Source organism: Rutilus rutilus, assembly GCF_951802725.1.
Source record: "Rutilus rutilus genome assembly, chromosome: 3".
Lineage (NCBI taxonomy): Eukaryota > Metazoa > Chordata > Actinopteri > Cypriniformes > Leuciscidae > Rutilus > Rutilus rutilus.
Genome location: NC_140211.1, coordinates 23,069,414 through 23,096,240, shown reverse-complemented (window position 1 = coordinate 23,096,240; position 26,827 = coordinate 23,069,414). Strand labels below are relative to the sequence as shown.

The 26,827-nt window shown below is 37.0% G+C and overlaps 3 protein-coding genes across 6 annotated transcripts; 2 read left to right on the top strand and 1 right to left on the bottom strand.

Moving 5' to 3' along the window:
• Positions 1 to 3,207: 3,207 nt before the first annotated feature.
• On the bottom strand, positions 3,208 to 6,197 carry LOC311288474 (intelectin-like). The gene is made up of 8 exons (XM_084405895.1): positions 6,145 to 6,197; positions 5,815 to 5,893; positions 5,505 to 5,657; positions 5,174 to 5,421; positions 4,418 to 4,576; positions 4,214 to 4,334; positions 3,874 to 3,977; positions 3,208 to 3,696 (listed from the first exon to the last, which is right to left on the bottom strand). The coding sequence occupies exons 1-8, from the start codon at positions 6,151 to 6,153 to the stop codon at positions 3,544 to 3,546; spliced, it is 1,026 nt and encodes a 341-aa protein (XP_084262021.1). The 5' UTR covers positions 6,154 to 6,197; the 3' UTR covers positions 3,208 to 3,543.
• Positions 6,198 to 10,524: 4,327 nt separating this feature from the next.
• Positions 10,525 to 14,399, top strand: mns1 (meiosis-specific nuclear structural 1). 4 transcript variants are annotated; one of them, XM_084403340.1, is made up of 11 exons: positions 10,560 to 10,670; positions 10,745 to 10,771; positions 10,858 to 11,067; positions 11,320 to 11,447; positions 11,547 to 11,649; positions 11,732 to 11,961; positions 12,091 to 12,307; positions 12,400 to 12,507; positions 12,806 to 13,063; positions 13,184 to 13,309; positions 13,437 to 14,377. In XM_084403340.1, the coding sequence occupies exons 3-11, from the start codon at positions 10,891 to 10,893 to the stop codon at positions 13,542 to 13,544; spliced, it is 1,455 nt and encodes a 484-aa protein (XP_084259466.1). In that variant the 5' UTR covers positions 10,560 to 10,670; positions 10,745 to 10,771; positions 10,858 to 10,890; the 3' UTR covers positions 13,545 to 14,377. The 4 variants fall into 4 exon arrangements, with proteins under 4 accessions (XP_084259465.1, XP_084259463.1, XP_084259466.1 ...); XM_084403339.1 differs by lacking the exon at positions 10,745 to 10,771 and having other exon boundaries at positions 10,525 to 10,670; XM_084403337.1 differs by lacking the exon at positions 10,745 to 10,771 and having other exon boundaries at positions 10,539 to 10,670; positions 10,843 to 11,067; positions 13,437 to 14,399.
• Positions 14,400 to 19,539: 5,140 nt separating this feature from the next.
• Positions 19,540 to 25,204, top strand: tph1b (tryptophan hydroxylase 1b). Its single transcript, XM_084403348.1, has 11 exons — positions 19,540 to 19,700; positions 20,711 to 20,845; positions 21,631 to 21,814; positions 21,894 to 21,994; positions 22,126 to 22,193; positions 22,296 to 22,492; positions 22,622 to 22,757; positions 23,271 to 23,397; positions 23,502 to 23,597; positions 24,142 to 24,275; positions 24,360 to 25,204. The coding sequence occupies exons 1-11, from the start codon at positions 19,611 to 19,613 to the stop codon at positions 24,532 to 24,534; spliced, it is 1,443 nt and encodes a 480-aa protein (XP_084259474.1). The 5' UTR covers positions 19,540 to 19,610; the 3' UTR covers positions 24,535 to 25,204.
• The last annotated feature ends 1,623 nt before the right edge of the window (positions 25,205 to 26,827 follow it).

The following is a 26,827-nucleotide window of genomic DNA, read 5'->3' as shown; positions in this document are numbered from 1 at the left end:
GCAAACAGGTTTTGGAATGAAAGGCCATTCAGACCTACTAGCAAAAACAAAAACATCAGAAAATATAGCTGCAAGCAGTGATACGGGGCCAGGCTCCGAAGGGGCAGCAAGAGCAGTGCAGAGCCAGAAAAGCAAAAATGACAGAATTTTTGAACAAACACAGAATGAATAAAAAACACTTTTCTAATCCAAGAGAAAGAAAGATTAGTATAATACTCACATAGATAATAAAGGAATCAAAGTGACAACATTACACACACTTTTATAAAGTTGTCGAACCTACAATCTTTAGATTACATGCTTTCAGTTAACAGCAGAGACTCAGTAGTACAAGTGAGGATGAAATCAAAATGAAGATTTTGTATATAAATTCACCACATGCTAATTTAACAAGTTCAGACACAATGTCTAGAACAGAAACAACTTTTGTACCACTTCTGGCCACAGTACCTCTTGCGGTCTAGGCATGTGCCACATGGAATTCGATCCCACATCTTAAAAGGTTCAGGGCCTGTGATTTTGCAAACTGCACCACTCAGTTAAAGGTATAGCGGAGGATTTTCTTTTTCCGGGTGGATCATCAAGACTATTGGTCCTCCTAAGTGTCAATCATTCTGGTGATATGTTTACGTAAGGTCGTTGTACGTGCTCGTGCACACGATTCACACGATTCACACGATGGCGTGCACTCAAAACACAGGTTGGGCTTCCCACTGATGCCTCAGTCGCGAAGTTTCTACTTGACAGGTAAAGTTTGGCATGCTATTTGGAGAAATCCATTTAAAATCACTGCTAGTAAAAGTTAATGTAAGCTATGATTAGCTTGTGCATGCTCTCTCGTGCACACATTTAATAGGCGTTTCAAAAAGTGGAGAGGGCGGTTCTTTTCTAAAATTCGGGAAAATCCTCCGCTATACTTTTAATGCACATTCACCAGGCTGCCTTTCAGGGTGAGAATGAGCACACAAAATCTGTTAATCAGATTAGCATGCTTGGCTTAATTAATGTTTACGTAGCTTAAGGTTAACTTGATAGCTGAAGAGCCACATTAGAACGAATGGCAACTGGTCCGCATGCTAACCAACTAGCATGCTAAGCTAACTAACATAAAACAACAAACACAGGCACGGTCAACTTTGGAGAGGAATTTCTCTGAAACGGTAGCGAATATCAAATATCCGTTCAGTCATTTATGTGCGGCTTGGTCCAAAGATTGTCGGATCAGATTTTGGACAAAATTTGTAGGAGGAGTAGTTCTCCGTACTTCAATATGGAGGACAGGCACATTGATGGAAAATGACAAATTACATATCTTCAGAATCGGCATAAGCCAGGGAACAAAAGGACATAGAGAAAACAAAATTTGGACAATGTTTTCAAAAGTTTCAAAAGCGTTTTTGCAAAAATCCCTAAATCTCTGGAACACTAGGTGGCGCTGTGTAGGTGTAGGCTACTAAGTTTAATTTGTTTTCAACCCAAGGGCTGGGTAAATAGCCTATAGGACAGAAGGGTTAATTTTACAGAGCAAATTGGGTTGTTTATTTAACCCAGCATAGTTGATTCATTCTTACTATTCATTTGTACTTTTTTTACTTCATACATGAATTAATGTCTACGGATTAATTTAAATCCTCCAAACTTTTTTTAATACCCGATACAACCACTGGCTTGCATGATATTCCTTTATTTTCAATCATATAAAGTATATTTTATGACATTTTTAATATCGCCAACACTTAAGCTTGTTTAACAAATATTATAAGTAAAAATTAAACATTTATAAGTAATTAAAGTGTAATCAACCAGTCTCTGTTGTCCCGTTTCGTAACGTCGCTGGATCTTGTGCCGGCACATTGTGTCATGTTCATCGGGGGAACTTATAACTTCAGTCCGCCGCCCTGCATTTCACTTGTAGCCGAAATATGCGGCGACTGGCTCCATAACATAGCCATAAACAAATAGTGTACAGTTCTGAGAAAATATTTTAAAATCATACGTAGCCTATTTATATTCTGTATATTTTTGAATAAAATCATAAAATTGTATCAAAATGAGGCGACTAGTGTAGGTGACTCACATCGCACCCCTATATGTTGCTTTGCACAAAATTAAATGATATACAGCACAATAAGGAATTTATAGATAAAATAAAATTTACACAAACCTGTATTTTACTCGAAGACATGCACCGTTTTGATGGAGCTGCACTGCTCTCTCTCCTGAAGAAATCGCAAAAAGTCTGCGATAAATAACTCAATCCCCGGGTTGTTATGTCTGACCCAGGATCTGGGTAACACAAGAAAACTACCCAAACACGTGGTTGTTACGTCTGACCCAGGAGCTGGGTAATACAAAACTGCCCAAATACTGAAAAAATAACCCCAAAAAATTACCCAAAAGGCTCAACCCAGGATTTGGGTAGAAAAAATAAGCCAAGATTTTTTTTAGAGTGTTCACAGAACTCTGGAACATAGTTTGTTGGGAGAGTGGGTTTGCTGGATTATTCAATAAATATAATGAATAATTGTGTCTGATTGGTCCAGACGCTACAGGTTCAATGATTGCTTGCTATATCTGGGTTACATCTGGAAATACTGACAAAGTACACTGTTATATTGATAACAACTTGGTTAAGCATTTTGACTATCTTGTTTGTGAACAATGACATAAGAACTTGTCATTCTGATGGCATTCATGAACACTCAGCTTTCACTCTTACTTTCACTTTTAAGTTTATTTTGAAACCATAAATAGATTAAATAGACAGGGATCATCTGCTTAGTTCATTTATTTTCTTAAATTTCATTTGTATAGTTCAAGAATTCGATCACTGCTGAGAGACTTCAAGCTTCTGGGCAACTCAGAGAATGCGCGTGCCCGTTTAAACCTAATCTGTGTGTGTGTGTGTGTGTGTGTTTAGTAATGTGTTTGAATTAATTATTATATTTTGAAATATTACTTACACAATAGTAATATATATTTTATTTTGTCAGTAAAGTGTTTAATATTTTGTAAACTGCCATTTTTACCCTTCTTCTATTGTCCAAAATAATAAAATAAATATCTAAACAAAGAATTTAGAAAATAGAGTGTGACAAGAGATGAAGAATGTTTCAATAGATCTTACAGTAATTGCTACGTTTTGTGTGTGTGTGTGTGTGTGTGTGTGTGTGTGTGTGTGTGTGTGTACAAATGTGAATGTTTTGTAAATGTTTCAGTTAGTGGAAATCCACTGGATTTATTTTTTGTTTCCATTTTTGAACAGTTATAATAAACAATAAAAAACACATTTTAAAGTATACAATACTGGCTATGGATTTAAAAACTAGCAGAAGCTGCTCAATAAAGGACAATTTTTTTTTTTTAAACACATTTACCTAAAAATCCCACTGAACAAATGTAACTTATTCTTAGATTATGTTTATTCTTAGATTAAGTAAATATCTTTAAATAAATAATTGTCCATGTAACAATCAGATGTTAATTAATGTGATATATCTCAAGAGAGAAGAAAAAGTAGCAGGTAATTTTAGTTTCAGAGTGTCAGCGATAAAAAAGAAGTACAGCTGCTTCAGTTATCTCTCTGGAAGCACTCCATCCTGTATTAGTGCCATAGCCATCCCAGTCGAAACTCGTAAAGTCTCCACACTGTCTAGGGACCCCCTCAGGAAAGTGTCCACCGCCACCAATACAAAACTGCAAAAATATGAGTGCATTAATTAACATTGGTGCAGTTCATTTTTTTCTGTTATTACGGTACTATAAATGGATTTCCTCTTCATTTATACAATGAAGCATGAATAATTGCCTGTGGTGATCAAATGCTGTTCATAAACACTGTTGTAAATAATCCATAATATTTGTTAAACTCACATGTTCAGTGTGACAGCCGGTTGGTTTAACGCCCGAACAAATAGCCATGGCTGCCTTTTCAGTATTGAAGACTCTGAATGTGATGAATCCAGGTTCAAATATTCCTGAAAAAAAGCACAGAATATATAATTGATGATCTGTCATGAAAGGTCCATGCACACACGACATGGCTTTCATTCATTAAAGTGATTGGATCTCAACATTGATGATGCTTTGCAAAAATAATACACATATCACTGATTAATACACAGATTTAATGACAATCAGTCTATGTGGCTATACTTTCTTTAAAATATCCAAAAAATAAATAAATAAATTGGCTCAAGAGGTATTTCTGTACCTCTTGAATTGGGTCCATACAGTTTTTTGGTAGAATCCTTACTTCCAGTATCATACGCTATTGGAATAGCAGGTCCATTATCAATGTTGCATGTCCCGACTCCAAACCTCACAGGAAATTTCTGGGAAAATTAAAATAAAAGTTTGGCCACCTATATTTCTGGGAATGTTTCAAACTCAAAACTTGCGTTAAAGTTTATCTGACCTTAAATAAACTGAAAAGGTTTCCTCCATGTAGAGTTAAGAAGCGATTTTCGGTGTGGTATCTCAGGATGGAGGCTGTGGTCCAGTGTTCAAACGCCATATTATTAGGAACATGCCACACAGACACATCCTGTGCCGCAATGTCAAAGTATCCAGGATTCTGTCAAATCAAGTCATATTTATTTATATAGTGCTTTATAAAATGTAGATAGTTTCATAATGATAATGTTGCAAAACTGAATTAATGAAACGACTTTGGTTTCAGCAATAATGCAGCTCTGCAATAAAGTAATTATTCAGCTCAATTTATGTTGATTCAATACAGCTGAAGTGTGAATGTTGCAAAGTTCATCAGTTATGAAACAAATTTGATTCAGCTATAAAGCAGCTCTACGGAAGACAATAGTATGCATTTTCCAGCTCAACTTAGTTTAATGTTGATTTAATCAGATCAGTAACAGTGGCGATTTTGCAAAGTTTGTCAGCTATGAAATCACCACCCACAGCAATAAAGCAGATACAGAAAAGACAATATAATCATCATTATCCAGCTCATATTCAGTTCAAGTTTTGCTTTCATTCGATAGTGTCAGTGCAGTCAAATTGATAATATCTCTCAATATTACTTAATATTGATTGTCTTTTTAGTGACAGAAAGGACACAGACTGTGTCAGATTCTGGATAAACATCTTTGTGTCCTTTATATTGCTTCCCTTAAACCAGGGTTGTAAAACCATTGATATAATAAAAAAGTACCTTATAATCATCACTTGTAGCGGCCTCTGCGGTTCCAAACGTGACTCTGTTCGCCCATGTCCCTTCACCATCAGGCCGGTTTGCGTTGCTGCCCTGCTCACTCGACCAGCGATCACCAACAGTACACTTTCCATACATGTTGTTTTCATGAACACTGGCCACCAGCGTCCATCCGCCGCCCGCAGTGGTCATATCACAGAACGTCTGGTAAAGGACCCCTCTTGATGAGATCAGATAGTACAGGCCATCTGAGTGAACAGAAGCATTGCTGAGTCACCTAAATTGAGTTATTCCTTAAGATAACAAAAATTTAAATATAAAAAGACCATACCCTCATAAACTTGATATTTGTCAAGAATTTCTTTGCAGCTTCGAGCAACGTATTTAATTCTGTCGAGAAGTTTTTCAAGCTCATGATTGCTTTTGGTATCACTGATATTAATACATGGTGCTTCTGTTTCTTGTATTACATACATAGCTCCCACTGTAGAAAGAACATAAAAAAAGAGTAAACGCTGGTTTTGCTGTAATGCAAGTCAAAAAGTGAGTCAGAAAATGTGTCACATATATTGTGATAAAAAAAATGATGATGACGTTCTTAATAGAAATGAATTTCAATCAAATCAGATAATTACACTTACTTGATTTAGCGTCACAGAACCATAAACTCAGTGGGAGACTGAGAAGGATCCCTAAAAACATTTTTATAAGAAAGACAGTCTGCAAACAAAAGGAGAAAGGTTCTTCAGAATTCAAATTAAAACCACACTCTGAAAATGTGCAAACCTGAAATTGTGAATTGGTTCCATGTTTTTGTGTGAATGTTTACTAAAAGCAAACTGATGTTGACAAATCGGTTTCACACATTCAGCACATTTTTCTTCAATCAATTCATTACATTCAATAAGTTATCAAATCGTATACTCTGTCATTTGTTTGTATTATCTGAAAAAGACAGCACATTAACTTACCATTTCCATGAGCCAGTAGTAAGGTAATAGCTTTTGTTCTTGGTGTCTAAAGTGGCTTGAGGAAAAATGTTAATTTATATCCTTTTCTTATCAAAGAATGACAAAGACTTCCTTTACTGGCAAATACAACAAGGAAGAGATATAATTTTTTCAGGAATCCATTCAACCTATTTTTATCAAGGGACAACCTGTAGATGTTGCTGAACAATAAACCAATAAATTGAAAATTGAAAAGGTTTCCTCCGTAGAGGCTTTTTCTCCCAAGTGATTTTCAGTGTGGTGTTACGGGACGGAGGCCAGTGGTCGGAGGTCCAGTGTTCCATCTGAATATATTATTAGGAACATGCCACAAGTGCTAGAGTTTCAAAGTATCCAGGATTCAATGACAAAGGGTAACAGGTTATCAGTTCAGATTAGATAAACATATTTTATTGGCATGCCCGTGTATCATTGTCCTTAACCTGGGTTGTAAAATAGCTTCTGCGGTTCCAATCATGTTTGCAATGGTCTAGGTGTGTTTGACTTGAAGTGGCTCTGCGCAGACCGATTGGTGTATGACATCAAAGCGCTTCGAAAGCATTCAGAGCTGTCTGCTCTCTAATCGCTCTCGCGGGAAAGTCTTGTCATGCACCGATCGATCTGCACATGGCCGCTTCAAGTCGAACACACCAAAGCCACTGGAAGGCAAGCCTGCAACCTTTAGCCAGAAAAGCTCTCCAGCTTTGTCAGTACGCAGGGACGGAGACAAGAGGATTTTTTGTTTTTTTGTTGTTGTTGAATATCAATGGAAGAGAGGCTTCACTACGCTGAATAAGCAGCTTTTATTTAATTGACAGCCTGTTTGCTAATCTTTAGCATGTTTTACACTAAACAATACTTTTTTTTATGTAGATTTTACCTTTATAATAATGTTATTTTTTAAGAGGAGGCAGAGCGTTATGGTATCTCGACAGGTAGGACTCATTTACAGCATTATCATGTAGGCTAGTACTTCATAATAGGTGTTGTGTAATATTGAGTGATATATTGTCCAAAGAAAATATACAATATCGATGGTTTCTTTCAAACATGTGATTATCATGAATAGCATCTTTCACCCCCCTCATGTTGGTTTGAGGACAAATTTTAGCAGGAGTGATTTTGCCCTGGTGTAACAGTGAGCGATATAGAAGGTAATTTGTACCTTCTGTAATAAAATTGTAGAATACATCTCTTAAAAAAAAAGCAGAGGCATTATTAATCTTTTGGTGGACTAGTGGGTCACATTCATTTGCATAACAGGGGAAATGCAGACTTCGTATATGCAGCCTCTCTTGTAATTGTAACTGTAGGCTATACATATATCCTATATCCTGTGCATTTTTGTATACTCTGTGTAGTTAAATATTGTATACATATTTACTGTTGTTTTTTTGGTGTTTATTCTGTATAATCTTTACTTAGTGTATAATATGTTTGTATTTTTGTATAATAGTGTATTGTCCTGAGAAGTCTGGCTGCTTATGCATGACAATTTCCACATTGGGGATTTATAAAGTATCTCTTTCTTTCTTTCTTTCAATTTTAAAAATATTTGAATGACTATGACTGCCATGCACTATGATGCTGATAATGAATTTTAATGAACAAACAGAAAATCGTGCCGGACAAAGCTCATGGAGACGAGGAATACGTATAAATAACATTTAATCACCAAACACTCACGCTTACATTGACGATAACGGACCCAGACTGAAGGAGAACACAAGGTATAAAATACACAGGCAATAACAAGATAACTAATGAGGTGATTGGCAATGCACAGGTGATAGACATGACTAATTAGAACAATCATTGAACACTAGGTCACAGGACTGAACCAAAAACACAATGAAGGGGGGAAACACAGATCATACATGTAACAATTGTATTAGATTGTTGTTTAATGAAAAATAAATACAATAATTATGTGGTCTCTCTGTGGCTTCCAGATTTCAACAATTAAACTACACATTTTTAGTGATTGGTGTCACTGCTGTGTATGTCCAATAAAGCTGTTTTTTTATGAATAGATTTAAATCTAATCTTAAATGTGGTTTTATGCGCACTGTAGTGACCAGTAATTTGAACCTTTTTAACTGCTCAGTAAGTCACATTCCACAAAAATTGCAGTTCTACTGAAGGGGGTGGATTGGAATCCACTGCTGCTTCAATGTATATGTAATGAGTGATTATAATTAAGGTATTAATCAACATTTTTCCTTCTAAATATCAAATGAGTTGAATGACTTCTCTGGAGATTTTACTTTGTTATAGAAGTAACCAGTGTGATTACTGGAATGATCTTTTCATGTATTCTTTAATGTCTGTATTTGACATCTGAATGCAGTAACAGTGCTTGCTTATTTATCCCAGCTTCCAGAAATGAAATAGGGACTGGTTTTGTGTTTGAGTTTGAGAAAGGTCTTCAACGTGTTAAAACAAATAGGGGTCATTGAAGTCTATAGTTTAAGGGACCATTTCTCAGTTAAAGCCTATATTTTCCATTTAGACTAAAGTTTCCTATCCTTGAGAGAAAGAACTTTCCAACCTTGGAACCGTGTCGGTGTGTATGTTAGTCCTCTTGGTTACAGGTTAAGGAACTGGCATTATTGGAGATTGACTGAGTTGTTCGGGACAGGCTGGCGCCCAGCAATGCAAACCTGAGAACTGGAAGGTCACGGCGTGCCTGACTTCAGGGTCCGAGTGTCAGCTGCATAATCTATGGAGATATGCTTCAGTCTATCTGTATATGTGTGGAAAATTACTGTTGATCGATTTCTTAGCCAATCAGAATCATTCAGCCTGTAAGCAATGACGTAGCTTAGACCTTGGAAATGGTATAACTGCTGTGATCTTTGTAACTGTAAGCGGGGCGGCCTACGAACTCCTGTGTGAGTCTTGAAGCTGACTTCTGCTGATGAAACTGCAAACTATCTTCAGTAAAACTTTTCTTCAATTTATTATAATTCTGACTCCGGGTCTTCTTTCAAACATCTGGTTATTGGGTCCTAAACTGTTAACCCCTAACACTACTGTATGTTCAGCTATATAACACCAAATATATAACATTATTCACAAGACACACAAGCTAATCCACAAGAAACTGTGTACAACGTAAACTGTAACTTATTGTCTTAAAACTCTGAATGCTGGCCACTGATGTCACTGCCATTATGATGAGGTGCCTCAAGTGATCCAAGTTAGCCGTTTTGCTTTTTCCAAGAGCCTAGAGACCCTCTCATCTTCCAATAATAAAACAATCTCTGGAACACACCTCTTTTCTTTCCTATTGTGACTTACATATGAGAGAAACAGCTTCTCGAACAAGAAAACATGTAGGGCGGGATGTGATTTTTGTCTATCATAGTTTGCCACTGCTGTGATCTCATGTGAGTGACAGGTTGTCCCGCCCTCTAAAGATTACAAGAAAACATGATGTGAAAAAAAGGATTATGATGTGCACAAATAAATCTTTTATATTAAATACTGAAAATTTTCTGTAAAAAATAAAAATCAATAATGATTTCATGGTAACTACAAAGGGATAGTTCACCATAAAATGAAAATTAAGTCATCATTTACTCACCCTGGTGTTGTTCTAATGCCGTATGCCCTTCTTCTTTTATGGACCACAAAAGGATAATTGTTTAAAAATGCTCGCCCTCGTTCATTATAGCAGCGAATAGTGACCAGCATCAAGCTTTGTAAAAAAAGATGCAAAAGCATCACAGAATGATGATCCCATGCAACACATGGCGTATTACAACTGTTCTGGGGGTAGGCCATAGGGTTTAGTGAAAAACAAACAAAAATGTCATGTAGTATTCAACAAAATGTTTGACCTTTTCTGTTGGTCTTCTCTGCACAGCTGCACGACATGCACATTTGTGAGACTCTGGTTAGCTAATGCGTTAACAACTAGTTTGTACTTACAACTTGTGTGCTTTTTCTGGCAAAGAGGGAGTGAACTGCGGCCCTAATAGAGCCTTGACGAACATTGTGCAGGCGTGCAGAGAAGCCCAATGGCCAAGGTGGTCAAGAATTTCGTTAAACAATACATTCAATTACGGTTTTCACTAAAAATATGCACCCAGAAGAACACGTGTCATGGGATCATTCTGTGATATGTTTGCGTCTTTTTTAACAAAGCTTGATGCTGGTCACTATTCACTGCCATTAAATGGATGAGCGCATATTTATTTATTTATTTTACACAGTTTTTAGTTCTCTATATAGATAAGTGTTTTTAAGGAATCCTTCAACATAAATGTATCCTTTGACAAAATAAATGGAATGTTTACTTCCGGAACCTGTTGCGCTTTATTGGCTCTGCAAGAGTTGCGCTGGCCAATACAATTCGTCTTTATTCCCAGGTCTGAAAGCCCGGCGTTTCTAGGACAACGACTCACAAACAAATAAGCGTGGAGTTTCCTACTTTGTCTGGATAGAAACAAAAGCATTTCAAAAGCAAAATCGACGGAGCTGTCGAGCACAACTGAGGAATGGTAAATATGACGTAGATTTTAATAGTTAAAAAGCCATAAACAGTCTGTTTGAACAAACTAATCGTTGTATACAGATGACGACGCGCGAATAAAGATGACATGTAAGACGCGATTTTAGTCATTAATTAGCGAGGTTGTGTTGTAGAACTTATAAGTGACCGTGTCTTTGCAGTCTTTCATGAGCCAGCGTCGCAACATCTCTCACAACCACCATCAGAAGATGATCCTGGATCACCGCAAACAGGAGGAAATGCGTGAAGATCAGACCAAAAGCATCGCCAAAGAGCGGCAGCTGCAAGCCAACCTCCAGTGCGAAGAAAGAGTCGAGAGAAAGCGCTTCCTGCGCAAGGTGCAAGCTGAAGAGTATGGCAAACAAGTCAATGAATCATTTCTCAAGGTTGGTTTTATAAAATACGTCAGCTATATGCAGAGATGCGTGGTGTCGTTTTTGTTTATTTGTTTGGATCCCCATTAGCTGTGCCCTATGGCACTGCAGTCTTCCTTCCTGAGGCATTTTAAAACATACATAGATCACCACAATATATTCTGAATTAACACATTTAACATATATTTAATATTACAATTAAATGTGAATGTATAAAATCAAAATCTAACACTTATATGACTCCTGCAAAATGTATGTTTTTAGGCAGAAGAGGACAGACAGTTCAGAGAGAGGCAGCTTGAACAGGAAGAGAGGATGGCCAAGGAGCTGGCGAGAATTAATAATGAGAAACTTCGAGATGAGAAGATGAGACAGTACATTAAAGAGAACAGGTAACAGACCAGAGTGTAATGGCACTCTGTGTAGCGCTGTATACATTTTTTTTTTTTTTATAGCTTTACCATTTATTAAACTTTGTGTTTTATTGGCAGTGTTGAGCTTCGAGAGCTAGAGTTGAAGCTCAAATCTGCTTACCTGAACAGAGAACGGGCAGCACAGATGGCAGAAAAGGAGGCCATGCGATATGAGACAATGGTGAGTGTGAACTCCAAAGTAGTGTCTTACATTTGGCCATCTATTTTGTGGTTTTGCTTATTGTGATTTAACATATTACCAGCGACAAGAGGCTGCTGTTGCCCATAAGATGAAGGGCGAGCATGAGCGTGCAGAGATGGAAAAGGAGAAGCTGGAGCAGAAGAAGTATGAAGAGGTGGTGCGCTACCAGCAAGACCTTGAGCAGCAGCTTGAGGAGAAGGAGCGCAAGAGGCAGGAAGCCTATGATGAGTTTCTTAAAGAAAAACTCATGGTGGACGAAATAGTGCGAAAGATCTATGAGGAGGACCAGATGTGAGTGTGTTCCTTTTTCTTACGTTTATTAATTATTCTGGAGCAAACAGACAAGATCACAATATCTATTTTAGATGAGTTGATCAGATGGTTCTAGGACGGTTTGAAACTGACAAGCTTAATTTACAGGGAGCTTCAGTTACGACTCGAGAAGGTGACGACCACTCAGAGATACATTGAAGATTTTAAAAAGCAGCAAGCAGAGTGGAGATGTATGGAGCGAGAAAAAGTGGAAGCAGAGAACAGGCGCATCATTGAGTTTGCCCAATACCAGCAAAGGAAAGAGGAGGACAGGATGGCCAAAGTTAGAGAGCGAGAGCAGGAGAAAGAAACCCTGCACAAAATGGTACATGAAAGCTCACCCTCTGGGTCATCAAGTACAGGCGAGCAATCAAGATTCAAATGTTAATGTGTTCTTTTTTTCCTGCTGGTTTATAGCTCTCTGAGCAGATCGAGATGGAGAACAGACAGCGTGAGAAGATGGAGCGCGTCCGTGAGGAACTCTACTTGGAAGAGCAGGCTGAGGCTGCAAGACAACAAGAAATTGTGAGAACGGTCTTACCACATCACACTTTACTGGATGCACTTTAAACATTTTACAAAGATGACAAAGGTCAATCTCATGATTCCTGTCAATGAAATGTCCAATTCATATTTCAAATAACCCTTTTAGGGCCTTCAAGATTTCCTCAATCAATAATGAATCTTATTTTTGGGTTACACTATTTTAAGTTGTCCATGTTACAGTGTAATTATGAGAAGATGTATTTTATTGTAATTATTTGTAGATTCACTAGCACCATATAAAACGTTTACCATCTCTTTACCATCATGTCACTCACAGGAAGAGATGGAGAAGAGGATCCGGCAGCGGTTGGAGCTGCAGCAGACGCGCCGGGAGATGATGGCTTTCAAGCAGTTGCGTATACAAGCCGAGAAAGAGGAAGAGGAGGCCTTCAGACAGATAATGATGGCCAAGTTTGCAGAGGATGACCGAATTGAGCAGATGAATGCCCAGAAGCGTCGTATGAAACAGTTGGAACACAAACGGGCTGTGGAGAAGCTGCTGGAAGACAGGAGACAGCAGTATCTGGCTGAACAAGTAAGACCCAAACCCACAAATCAACCTGCAAATGTGCAGCTCACTCGTTAGTTCCTTCCGAGTCAGACTATACCAATAACTGCCGATAATGTGGAATGAATGAATCTTAATATTCAACAGGAGAGGGAGGAAGAGGAGCGAGCAATGGAGCAGGAGAGAGAGACTCAGCGTCGGAAGATCATCGAAGAGGAGAGACAGAGGCTCCTAAAACAGCATGCGACAAAACTGCTGGGATACCTACCAAAGGTGAGAACACCACACCATAGGACACGGATATTTGTGGTTCGGTAGCCATCTCGCATGCTCAGATTCATTATTTAGAGGACGTGTTTGTCATCACACAGCTGTTTTTCTTATTTTCCTTATTTACTAGGGTATTTTCAAAGAAGATGATCTGGAGCACTTTGATGAGGACTTCAAAAACAATTTCAAACAACGACAGGCTGATATTTTCTCAGATGAGGGTTGGGGAGACGACTAGCAGTAAGATAATTCCTGTCATGACCACCACATGGCGCTCTCTATCTTTTTTTTTATTTTAATTTTTTTATTCCAATCTGTTAGTGCTGGTGTACTTAACAGTGCATCTGCCACTTTCACAAACGATTGGAACAAATTTCAAATTGATCTTTGTCTTTAATAAATGTAACAGTATATTCAAATTATATTGTATATTGTGTTACTCTAATGCCAAACTCTGGTTTTGGTTTATGAAGAAACATTGGCCTCAAAGGATACTACTTATTAAACAAAATTTCCCTAAGATGAATTTATTACATTCTCTGTAAGTATTTAATGCTCATACTGGGTAATAATACATTTTTCCCTCTTATCTGAACCTTTGAAGGTGAATTTCACTTAGAAAAATGTTTAATGGTAAAACAAACCATGTTCATGTCCATGTTGTTTGACTTGGTTAGTCTTTTTCAATCGTTAAAAAGAAAACGAGTGATTTCACTGCTTCCTAAGAAAGAACTGGATATAGTTGATGGTTGTCTGGCAGTAGCCTATATCATACAAGCAAGAATTTAATCAGATGTGACTGCTCATGTACAGTCAAGTGTGTCTGTGTCTCAACAGCTGTCAGTCATTCTGTCCAGTTAGTCCATTACCTTGGTCTAGCTGCTGTCGTGGCTGTAAAATTCATCCATCTAAGTGTTTACTGTTATCCATACCTGCATTGTGAAAATGTCAAGCCTGCTCTTATGAAATTCCCTCTTAAAGTTGTCACTGTAACAAACATGAAGAAACATTTCAAACTAATCATAAAATGAATTTAATTGAAAATGTCAATAAATTGATCCTGCATGGTTTAAAGCAGCATCACTGTCATGATTACAAATTGTTCATTTTCAATTCTAAGCCTGGCAAATTTAGGTTTATTAGATCACCACATACTCTTTTTACATACAACTGATAATAAAAGCCCCTGCACATAACACATCCCATTCTTTAAATAGTATTCTAGAAATGATCTCAGAGTAGGTGAGAGGTTAAAAACTGAACAGGATAAACAGTAAGTAAACCTATGTGACTTGCAGCCAATTTCCTGTCTCATACATCTTCAGCGTTTAATGTCTATATATGCTAACACTGGCGAGTCAATAACACATGATTGTGGAAAGTTTTGGTTGTTGATATTGTTACAATTTCAGTTAAGGTTTTAAATAAACATAAACAAGGTTGGCTATTGTCATATACTTGCACTGCTGTTCAAAAGAGTGGGGTCAATAAAGCTTTTAAATGCTTTTGAAAGAAGTCTCTTATACTTAAACCTGCATTTATTTGATCAGTACAGTAAAACCAGTAATTTAGTGAGTTATTATTACATTTTAACTGTTAAAGCAGACTACTCCAGTCTTCCGTGTTACACGTTCCTTCAGAAATCATTCAAATAAGCTGATTTGGTGCTCAAGAAACGTAATTATCAATGTTGAAAACAGGCGTGATGCTTAATATTATTGTAGCAACTATTATGCCATATAGAAACCATTCAGGATTCTTTGATGAATAAAAAGCTTTAAATGACATTAAAAGCATTTATTTTAAATAGAAATCTTTTGTAATGTTATAAATGTCTTTACTGTAACTTTCGACCAATTTAATGCATCCTCAATGAATACAAGTATTAATATCTTTAATATATATACATGGAAAGAGTGGTGTCCATGTTGAAACAGGAAGTTCTCCTGAAATTTTTTTCAGCGCCTTGAAAAGATTATGATTATGATGGAATCTTTTCTGTCACATAGCCCTGTTTTGCACCCTCCATCATCCATACAGGATGACGAAGAGATCACAGGTTGTGGAGCATGCCAGATGCACATGCAGCATGCTGACGCACATGTTTATGCCTGCCTCAGACATTAGGAATTAGAATTAGCTCTCAGAGCTTTTGAACACACGGTCTATACACATTCATTTCTTCCTTCCTTTGTATATCAGTGAAAGGAGACCTTTACCTTTAAGTAAAATATATAAAAGGTCAGCATGAAAATCTACAGTCTCATAAAATGTGTAGACCATGCCAAAACTTGACTCAGGTGCCTTGCAGCAAAGTTAAACCACTAATGAGGGCTGCCTAGTTATTTTTCCCAGCACTGGAGCATATCTTGTTCGGTCCACCTATACTGTTATGGATTTTATAGACTGCCCAAATATTTCTTACGATTGTCATCTTTCAACTGAAGCTCAGTGATCATGACCAGAGTTAATCTTTCCTGACATTGTTCTGCATCACATACCTTGTCTTGCTCACATGGGAGGACAGGAAGCACTAATGCCTTGAAGGAACTTCAGGTTGTTTGACAGACCAATGAACTCTGTATCATTGCTTATTCTATCATGGCCTTTTCTCACAACATAGATTGAAGGGAACTTCCTGTTGCTGAGACTGACTGTAGATTGAATTGACTCTGATTGCAGAAGCTGTGTGCATACAGTGAAGCTTTACTGTAGACCAGACTCCAGCACTGCATTGGATTAGTCTGAGCATGATTTGACTTGGCTCAATCACGCTGTACGTCACCGGTTCTGCACAAACATCATTACTATATATGGAAAAAAGGAAATGAATGGAAATCTCATACATAATGTAAATACAAGTTATACATGCTAACCATAATAAGGTGAACACATCTTTTTTTCCCTGGTTCCTCTGTACCCCCTGATGGTTATTACCACAAAAAAGTTCAAGCATTTCTTGTGCCTTACCTCTAAATGAGTTGTGGTGAATGAGATTTCCTTTGAGTCATAAAGTTCAAAGTGTTTTGATTCACACACATTTTTGGTTTTCAACATTTTTTATGATATGGGAAATTGGTTTGCAGAGCTAAAGATATTCTACATTTGCACTAAATAGCGCAAAAAATAAATAAATAATAATCTCAGCACGCTGTTGGAACTGGTATAAACTGGCCGTGTTTCAATAGATGGTGAATCTCTCACTTCATGAAGCCTAATGAGATGTGTACTTATGGACTGCCATACAAAAGACTGTCTGTCTATCCCCCTGAAGAGGGGTATGGAGGTCTTTCAGATCAATGACCAAGCAGTGGGAGGCACAGACAATGGACCAATAAAGCACAGAAGTAGCGTGAGAATGTCTGAATAAAAGATTAGTCATGTTGTTTGGAAATGGACGTACAGCAGTACCTAATTATATTGCGTTTTGAGCTAATTAATGCTGGTGTGAGCTTGTAAACAGCCATTGCTCATAACTACCACATCATTATTAATCCGAGCCACGCTCATTGACGTGCTTTTATTATTTTCCATGTTTCTCCCTTTGGAAAAAATCACCCCCGGACTGGAACTATAGTGTGGACTGGGGCCTTTAGTTTGGTTGGGAGACAACAGGAACCAGTGACAAGCACATTCCGAATCAGTCGTCACCAGTTAATCTAGACCTGCTGCCGTGTCTTATTAGACCATTATCCACATCACTTTCGTCACTGATTTTTTCCACAGAGGCGTGGAAATAAAGCTCACTGATCCCAGACCAACCTTGGAAAGAGTACATAAATCAACAATATGCACCACATGAAAGATTGGGTGTGTTTTAAATGCCAAGGTCTTCGACTCGATTTTTATGAATCTTTTAATGCATTGTCGGAGCTGTTCATTTGGCAATAGTGCTGAAACATATCAGCAGAGATCATTGCATGATACTCGATTTTCTATTTTATTTGAATTTCCTTACCTTTTTGTTTTTTCTTCTCTTTCCTTGTGATCTGCTGTAAGGCTGGTGTTTAATATGGCATATTCTACTGACATACTGTTGTGATTCAATATTAAACATCAAAATAATAAACTAATTAACATTATGAATAGCGCACATGTCTATTATGCTCTGACTCTTCACACTTTCAAGGTGATAACCAATATGATATCAATAATGATCAATATGTAAGCAAAATAAGATAAGAGACTGGAGCTAGTTGCAGGGTACCCGCGGGGTCTTAAAAGCATTGAAAAAGTCTTAAATTTGATAATCTCAAATTAAGGCCTTAAAAGCCTTGAATTTGGTATACAAAGTCTTGAATTTCGTTACAAAGGTCTTAATTTTTTTTTGCCTTTTCTATGATTAAATTCATACCATAACAAAATTAGCTGTTACTAATGTAGACTAATTAAAAATTTGTCGCGTAACGTTGAGTGCACCTCGCACTTCACGTCATAGAAGAACGCGCAAAGCGCGCGCACCCGTTACGATGGTTACTAATCAGAGCTTTTCTGTTAAAAGAGCATGTTTTCTACCCGGTCTTTTCAGTAGTATCTGGCCATAACCATCCACGCGCGCTCTCTCTACATTGTTGAAGAAGCGCGGATGATCTGAAAACACAGACAAGCTGGAGTTCAGCGATCTTCATTTGAGAATATCTGTCATGAGCCGCTTGCGCTGTTTGTGCGACTAAATCTGCGATCAAAATGCAGGCTGATATACAGCAGTGTTTTTAATGTTGATCATTATGCGAGCAAGAATGCAATGTTTCCCAACTATCCACACGATTTCAAATGTGACATTGATTTTATACAACAGTAAAAAAAAAAAAGAAAAAAAAAAGGGTAACATTAAGTGATGTACTAAATTTTAAACAGGCTTATTGCTCTATTTTGCAACAAAATCTGTGGCTATGACAAAGACAATGAGTTACCGCCACCTACTGGCGATTTTAATATCATATTTTTATTAATATTGAACGTTTTTTTAACATTGAATATTTATTGAACATTGTTTTATTTAAAGCATTATTTATTTTTAAAAGTATTATAAAGGTGAAAAATGAAATGGAAAAATCGATTAAATGGGGCAAATATTGTCCCTTAATGGAAAGATGTGACTGCAGTCGTGGAAGAGAGGGGGTACGGCACTCTAAAAAATGGGAGAACTAAGGAAAAGGGATATGTAGAATTGCACAAGTGCTACTGCTAAAGAGTGCAATGTCAATACAGCCTGTTAGCTTAATTTTAATTTCTCATAAGCTTAATCGAATTGGCCTAGAGAGAATAATTATGACATTTTCTGTCTAAAGACTAGGCTACATATAAAATAGTAATTAAAGTAACTGCAGTTTGACTAAAAGTAATGACTAAAAGTTGACCAAAAATGCAAACACATTTCGTCAACTAAAACTATGAAAGGCAGAATGACTCAAATGTGACTAAGACCAATAAGCATTTTCGTCTGAAGATGAAGAGTAAGACTAAATCAAAAATGGCTGCCAAAATTAACATTGGCCCACACACGTGCACGCTACAACGCTGCCGCGTATGTATTAAATATGACTGATAATTTAAATAAAATGTTTTATTTAATTCAAATAGTCTACTTGTACATAATTATTTTTTAGGGTTTAAAATGTATACAGATTTTACATTTTCCCCTCATACTTCTGTCGGAATTGGTACGAAGTTGGCATTGAATTTCATTTGAAATGGTATTAAAAAGGTCTTAAAAAGCCTTGAATTTAAGTTGGAGGATCCTGGGGGTACCCTGTAGTTGGCAATGGGATATCTCATTAAATGTAAGGTTTTGAGTCAAATGGAATTTTCTAGCAGAGGTTTTGTATGTGTTTTTAACATTTAGTACAAAACAACCTTACATTACATTAATGAATACATTTCCAACATCGTCATTATATTTTTGAAGTAGATGTTGGAAAAACAATTGAACACAATTAAAGCAAACTCAGGCTGCATTCAGACGTTACTGTCAAAATAGGCTATAGGCTATACTGGACAAAACATCTCAATAGTCACTGGGGTTAACAAAAAAATGTGACAAGCACCTTTCTCCCATTTTGTGCTTATATCAATAACATTATTATTATTATTAGGCTATTCAGTTGTATTGTTTCATAACGATCTAACGGTTAAATAGTTTTCACTTGCTGAATCTTCTGGTCGGTCTGGTCGCGCTCCTCCCCCTCCTCCGCCGAATCTCTTTATAAATCCAAAGAGAAAACATCATTACCAGACTGATAGCAGCGTCTGTCTGATCCACGCACCTCTCCATATTCTACTATAAAATCAAGAGCACCCATCCATGCTCGCCAACAAGCTTGACGGACCGCGTCGAGGACGGTCTTTTGACTCCATCAATAAGAGTTACGAAGAGAAGCAACTCAACAATGAGGTAAAAACAACTTTTTACATGTAGGCCCACTCAAAATGCTTAGCCTAATGTTTGAATACGGATGTATTCTTGTATTGCTTTACTTTTAGTAGAACTTGACGAGTTACAATAGACTTGTGTGCAGTCATTAATTGTTGAGGTTCAAACCCAGTTAACACAGAACGTTCCCCTAATGTTATTTTTTGGTTATTTTTTTGGGAACCAAATACTTACGTTAGGGGAACGTTCTTTTTTGGTTTTATTTTTATGTAACAATAAAATAACGTTCCCAGAACGTTGCTGGGTGGTTACCATAAAAATAACGTTCTGGGAACCATAAACTAACATTCTGAGAATGTTCTGGGTACCAAAAACTAACGTTATGGGAACCAAAAATTGTTAGCTGGGAAGAAAGGAATAAAATAGTTGATATATATTTTTATATTATTCTAATTCTTTGCAATAACTTGCATTAATAATATAATATTAAATATATTTTGTGTTTACCATATCATGGAAGTACATTTAAAAAAAAAAAAAAAACAACTTCCATATATTTTTGAATGGGCATGAACTTCTGATCTATGTATTGTATATTGTTAATATAATAGAAGAAAAAAAAGGTGATTTGTTGATGTCATTGGCTTTTAACTTTTAAGTCGCTGTCCACCACATAGTGCTGGTTTAGTCATGTAGGCTAAGTATTTATTAGCACTATGGATGAATGGATCCTACCCAACCTGTTGACAATGATGTTCTTTACATGTTATTTGCCTTTGAATAACGATTTCCTATTTGAAAAGCAGGTCAAAAACAAACATAAGTTCACTCACGCAGGATATTACACATCTGCTCTATAGTAGAGAGATTGTCATGGTAATGTGAAGAAACACCTGAGTACTGAATATAATAGCCTCTCTCTCTCTCTCTCTCTCTCACTCTCTCTCTCTCTCTCTCTCTCTCTCTCTCTCTCTCTCTCTCTCTCTCTCTCACTCTCTCTCTCACTCTCTCTCACACTCTCTCTCATTAAGCTGAACAAAACTACTTTTCATAAGAAAGACGAGAACAAAGACAAGACACTTTCCTCCAAGAGGGAACATGCCGCAATTGTCTTCTCTCTGAAGAATGAAGTTGGAGGGCTTGTGAAGGCTTTAAAATTATTTCAGGTACATAAATGTTTTCTGTTCTATCTATCTGTATTATTTGGTTATTCTTAGCTTTAGTAGGATCATGTTATACATACAGTAGCTGGCACCTTAAAAAGGTAAGTTGTTAAATAACTAATTGTTTAGTAATTCCAGCTAAAACTACAGTAATTGTCAAACCCTATCATGGAAAGTATGGACTATGTCCATGAATGAAGAAATGCTGGTGATATATGTGACCCTGGACCACAAAACCAGTTTTATGGGGAGATTTTGAGATTTCTATATCATCTGAAAGCTGAATAAATAAGCTTTCCATTGATGTATGGTTTGTTAGGATAGGACAATATTTGGCCGAGATACAACTATTTGAAAGTCTGGAGTCCGAAATATTGAGAAAATCGCCTTTAAAGTTGTCCATTTATGTTCTCGATAGTGCTGCATCCACTCACAAAAATAAATTTTTGATATATTTAAGGTAGGAAATGTACAAAAATATCTCCATGGATCATGATCTTTACTTAATATCCTAATGATTTTTGGCATAAAAGAAAAATCGATAATTTTGACCCATACAATGTTGTGTTGGCTATTGCCACAAATATACCCGTGCGACGTATGACTGGTTTTGTGGTCCAGGGTCACTTACAGTATGTATAAATGTAAGTATACCTTCTCACTGCATTTATCACACATTATAAATCTAGTACATCTCCAAATATATGTATACTCTGATATGTACGCGAATTATATTTCAAATAGAAAATTTGTGTGCTAAATGATGTATTTTCATTTGTTATAAACAGGACAACCAGGTAAACCTTTTGCATATTGAGTCACGTAAGTCCCGACGGCGTAACTCGGAGTTGGAAGTACTGGTGGATTGTGACAGTGATCGAGAAACTCTGAAAGATATTGTTCAGCTGCTGCGCAAACAAACAAGCATTATAGCCATGGACTCACCTGATAAGTTCTGGACGCCTGTAAATGGTACTGTGTTTTACTCCCTCATTAGATTGACAAGTACTGCACATAAAGTTGTGTAACACTGTGAAAATACATATTTCAGATCTTGCTGAAGTGCCTTGGTTCCCTAAGAAGATCTCAGATCTGGATAAGAGTGCCTGTCGTGTTCTAATGTACGGTTCAGATTTGGATGCGGATCATCCGGTTTGTATTGTCTGCTTCATAAATTCACTGGTTATTAATAATTAGTAGTCCTTGTGTCATACTGATCATGTCTTCAGTATTTGAGTTGTGACCCTGTGTATGAAAACATTTTTGTTCTTATACGATTTCAGGGATTCAAAGACAACGTGTATCGTAAGAGAAGGAAATATTTTGCTGATCTTGCCATGAGTTACAAACAGTATGTTTAATAAGGTTTAACAATAACTGGATTAATTCCATGTTTTATTAAATATATTTATACATATCTTTAATATTGACATGGTTCTATCTCACTCTGCAGTGGAGATCCCATACCACGTGTGGAGTTCACAGAGGAAGAGGTGAAGACGTGGGGTGTAGTGTTTCGGGAGCTGAATAAGCTGTACCCCACACATGCCTGTAGAGAGTACCTGCACAACCTGCCTCTGCTCACCCAGTACTGCGGCTACAGAGAGGACAACATACCACAGCTGGAGGACGTGTCCAACTTCCTGAGAGGTGAGACCGAGCACACGCACAGTTTTTTTTAAAAGATACATTTTAACCTTACAAGAGGAACTGAAGAGGAATATTAGTTGTGTCACCAGCAGGGGACAGTAGATGTGTGGCTGTGTATCTGTGTTTCAGAGCGAACTGGCTTCACCATTCGCCCTGTTGCTGGGTACTTGTCACCGAGAGACTTTCTGGCTGGTCTGGCCTTCAGAGTGTTTCACTGTACACAATATGTGCGTCACAGCTCAGATCCTCTCTACACTCCTGAACCGTGAGTACAAAGCATATGTCCCTTTATCTCTTCAGGCCGATTTATCGACACAATCTTTTGAAATAGGCTTTTATGAAGCAGAACCCATTGTTGAAGCAACACACTGTCCATCAAACTTGATGCATGAAGAAGTTACACACGCAGGAATTGTAACAAACAGCACCTTTTATTCAACAAATCAAACTAAATCCAGATGATTTAAGCAGTTTATATTTTGTACTTTGGGCTCCATTTTGTGTGCTATCATTTCAACATGGGTGAATCAACGTCATGAGTCATGTTAAATCCCTGTTGAATTTTGTTATTCAATATTGTTCAAATTTCATCATTGATTTTGTTAACCTTTTTACAACCATTTATCATCGTTTCAATGTTATTTCAGCGATGAAACAACATCTCAACCACATTTAGTAGCTTGCTCCTGCTTCACTTCACGTTTGTATGTGCCATGTGAAATAGGCACATGCAAATAAATGAATAAATTAAAGAGATCTTCATGTCTATGTGTTTCAGGGACACGTGTCATGAGCTGCTGGGTCATGTTCCTCTGTTGGCTGAACCAAGTTTTGCACAGTTCTCTCAGGAATTAGGACTGGCTTCTCTCGGGGCGTCTGATGATGCTGTGCAGAAATTAGCAACAGTATATATTTCAGTACATTTTGCTGTCCTGGTGTGCATACGAAGCCGTAATTTTTTTTTGCAGTAGTTTTGATTGTTGTTATGTTGGTGTGTGTGCCATTGCAGTGCTATTTCTTCACGGTAGAGTTTGGCCTGTGCAAGCAGGAGGGTTCACTCAGAGCATACGGTGCTGGACTTCTCTCGTCCATCAGCGAACTTAAGGTACACTAGATACGCATTATCGGTTTTAGAATTAAAGATTAGAACAATAACCTTTTTATGTTTAATCTAATCATTTGAACAATAAATATGAATAAAATATAAGTTGTTCCCCATTTACTTTTTTTTATGTTTTCAAAAGTCTCTTCTGCTCACCAAGGCTACATTACTGTATCAAAAATACAGTAAAAACTGTAATATTGTGAAATATCATTACAATTTAAAATAACTATTTTCTGTTTTAATATTTTTTTAAATGTAATTTATTCCTGTGATGGCAAAGCTGATTTTTCAGCATCATTACTCCAGTCTTCAGTGTCACATGATCCTTCAGAAATCATTCTAATATGCTGATTTGCGGCACATTTATTTTATAAGAAACATTTGTTATTATTATCATCGCATGAAACAAAAATCAGGATTTTGTTGATGAATAGAAAGTTCAAAAGAATAGCATTTATTTGAAATAGAAATACTTTGTAATAAGGCTATTATAAACTGTAACATTACTGTGATATGACACTGAAACCCATGTTTTGTTTAAAAGCACTCTCTCTCAGGCGCTGCTAAAATCCTTCCCTTTGAGCCAAAGGTCACCTGTAAGCAGGAGTGTCTCATCACCACCTTTCAAGATGTTTACTTTGTTTCAGAGAGCTTTGAGGAAGCTAAATTTAGAATGCGGTAAATACATTTTTTGTATATGTGACGTGTTATATTTCTATATCATTATTATTTTGTTTTAACCATACATTTTATCCTTCACAGTGAGTTTGCAAAGACAATCCAGCGTCCATTCTCCCTGCGTTATAACCCGTACACACAGAGCGTATGTGTGCTGAAGGACATGCCCAGCATCAACGATGTGGTCGAGGAGCTCAGGCATGAGCTGGACATTGTAGGAGACGCTCTCTGTCGACTCAGCGCACACCCTGGTGTCTGAAGCCAATATGACTCTCGCTCATATTAATAGGCTATCTCCAGCTATCTCTTATATCAGAGCACGTTACTAAACATTCAGCACTGCCATAGTATTATCTCATTATCTGCCTTCTCTGACTGCAGAGGTGAATCACTCTTAATGTCTCTGTGAGCACCTTTCCTCTGCTACTGATAATCTGCCAAAGCACTTGAATATCCAAGCACTGCTTTCAGGAGAGTCTATAAGTGCTCTTTAAATACACCAACAAGCTCAGAGTCCTTCACTGCTATTCAAACATCACCACAGCAAAAACTACAGCCACCACTTGACCACTATATTCATAAAGTCTAACTTCCTCTCCACTATGACTTCAGTCTCTGTAAATACACGGGAAAAATAGAAATGGTTAATCCTTGTCTGGAGTCTATCTTCAGAGACAAAGCTCAGATTTGAAAAACACTCCTACAAACATTGTATCTCGAGACTTTCACACATTTTTGTTATAGTCGTAAAATGATCAAACTCTTAAATAAAACTTAGATTACTCTAAATTCGTAATTTGCTGTGTACTCTCAACCAGTTAAAAGGTTTTCCCAACATCAGACCTGTATCTTCAAGAAAATGTATCCATTTCTTACCATGAGCTGAATAATTTATTTATTGGAATTTGTGATAAAAATATGCCTTAACCAAAATGTTTCACCTTTTTCTAATTATCCTGATGTGAAGCTGTGGTGTGTATATTGTGTTTTGAAGACTGTATAGCCTATTTGCTGCTTGTCCGTGTCCATTTGTGTTTTACTGAATTCTAATTAAGAAAGTTGATACTTATAGTGAACAAGTAGAAATCAAAATGTAATAAATAGAATGCAAAAATTAAATAATTTATTAGCAAACTTAATCTGAATCACACAAATGATTCAGGTGGAATTACTGAAACAAAGTAGATCACAAACCCCACAATTTTGATATGTTTGTTGGCCTTTAATCATTATCTCCATGAATTTTTTCCATCAAAGATTGTTATTCGTTTCTTCAGACACGAAGTTAAAAATGATCCCTCAAAAAAAAAAAAAAAAAAACACATTTACCAGCAGAGGGCAATGTTGTTATATTACAGTGGATACTTAACGGAACACGATCAATATACACTGAAATTTAAAGTAACAAATCCCATAGCGATGTTTGCACACACAAACAAATCCAGTCACCATCGTCACATTCATTTTGGTTTGATTTGATTTACTTATGTTTTATGTAGTGTTTAAAGTTTTGCGTTTACAGTTGTGAGAAAATTACAATTATTGCTGAAATACGTAGGCTACACTCCAGTAAGGCACTGCAAAAACACGTAGGCCTAATGCTGATAACCTTTTAAATGACTGCTAAACATCTTGTGTTTCTATCATTCATATGTTATTTATATCATGATCGTCACACTACATGTGAATCAAATATGATGTTTAACAACATTAATTTAAAGAAAACTAACACGAAAGCAGAGCTTGTTCAACCAGTCTGAACACTTTACCTCAGAGCGTCCGTTAAAGGGTTAGTTCACCCAAAAATGAAAATTCTGTCATTAATTACTCTGGCTAACTAACTAGCATGCTTCATCTCGTGAATGTGCGTCAGGGACTGATACAGAAGAGAAGAAATTCCTGAATAAAGTCGATTTTTTTTGGTACACAAAAAAAGTATTCTCGTCGCTTCATAAATTTAAGGTTGAACCACTTTGGACTATGGACTGACTATTTTAACAATGTCTCATACCTTTTTGGGCCTTCAAAGTGTGCTGTCAATCGACTCATTCTTTCACAAATGTTTGTGCAGCTGTGGCCATGGAAGTGATTGGAACACCTGAATTCAATGATTTGGAGGGGTGTCCCAATACTTTTGGCATTATACTCAAGAGAGAATGCGATTTTGGATGCAGCCACTTATTGAGCAAGATTCTCTTCATATGGGTGTTTCATATTAAGGTCACAAATATAAATGTGTCTGTTCTAGACAGACCAGTTATTACTGACTGATCAGCTATGGGGTCTAAAGAGAGAAAAGCACAAGCTTACTGCATTTCCAAGCTCACTTTTTATTACAAATATGAAGACGTATAATTAGATTAACAGCTGAAGTAGCCTACATTTCAAGATTTGATTTCATGCACATAGCCTATTGTGTCAAACGAAGGAGATGCTTCGTTTGTGTTTAGTGGAGGAGCACTAAAATAACATCACTTAGACCGAACCGCTTCCAACAACAGAACATTCACATCCTCTGGAGATTTCTGGTAGACAGCCACATTAAAAATCAA

Bases quoted from the DNA above. Each gene is read 5' to 3' on its own strand.
- LOC311288474 (XM_084405895.1), bottom strand. The intron at 5,658-5,814 runs GTAAGTGTAATT...TTCTTTCTACAG, and splicing joins GTTCTGTGACGCTAAATCAA to TGGGAGCTATGTATGTAATA. The intron at 3,978-4,213 runs GTACAGAAATAC...GCTTTTTTTCAG, and splicing joins GTATGGACCCAATTCAAGAG to GAATATTTGAACCTGGATTC.
- mns1 (XM_084403337.1), top strand. The intron at 13,064-13,183 runs GTAAGACCCAAA...AATATTCAACAG, and splicing joins AGCAGTATCTGGCTGAACAA to GAGAGGGAGGAAGAGGAGCG. The intron at 13,310-13,436 runs GTGAGAACACCA...CTTATTTACTAG, and splicing joins TGCTGGGATACCTACCAAAG to GGTATTTTCAAAGAAGATGA.
- tph1b (XM_084403348.1), top strand. From the start codon at position 19,611: ATGCTCGCCAACAAGCTTGACGGACCGCGTCGAGGACGGTCTTTTGAC. The intron at 23,398-23,501 runs GTATATATTTCA...GTGCCATTGCAG, and splicing joins CTGTGCAGAAATTAGCAACA to TGCTATTTCTTCACGGTAGA. The intron at 24,276-24,359 runs GTAAATACATTT...TATCCTTCACAG, and splicing joins GAAGCTAAATTTAGAATGCG to TGAGTTTGCAAAGACAATCC.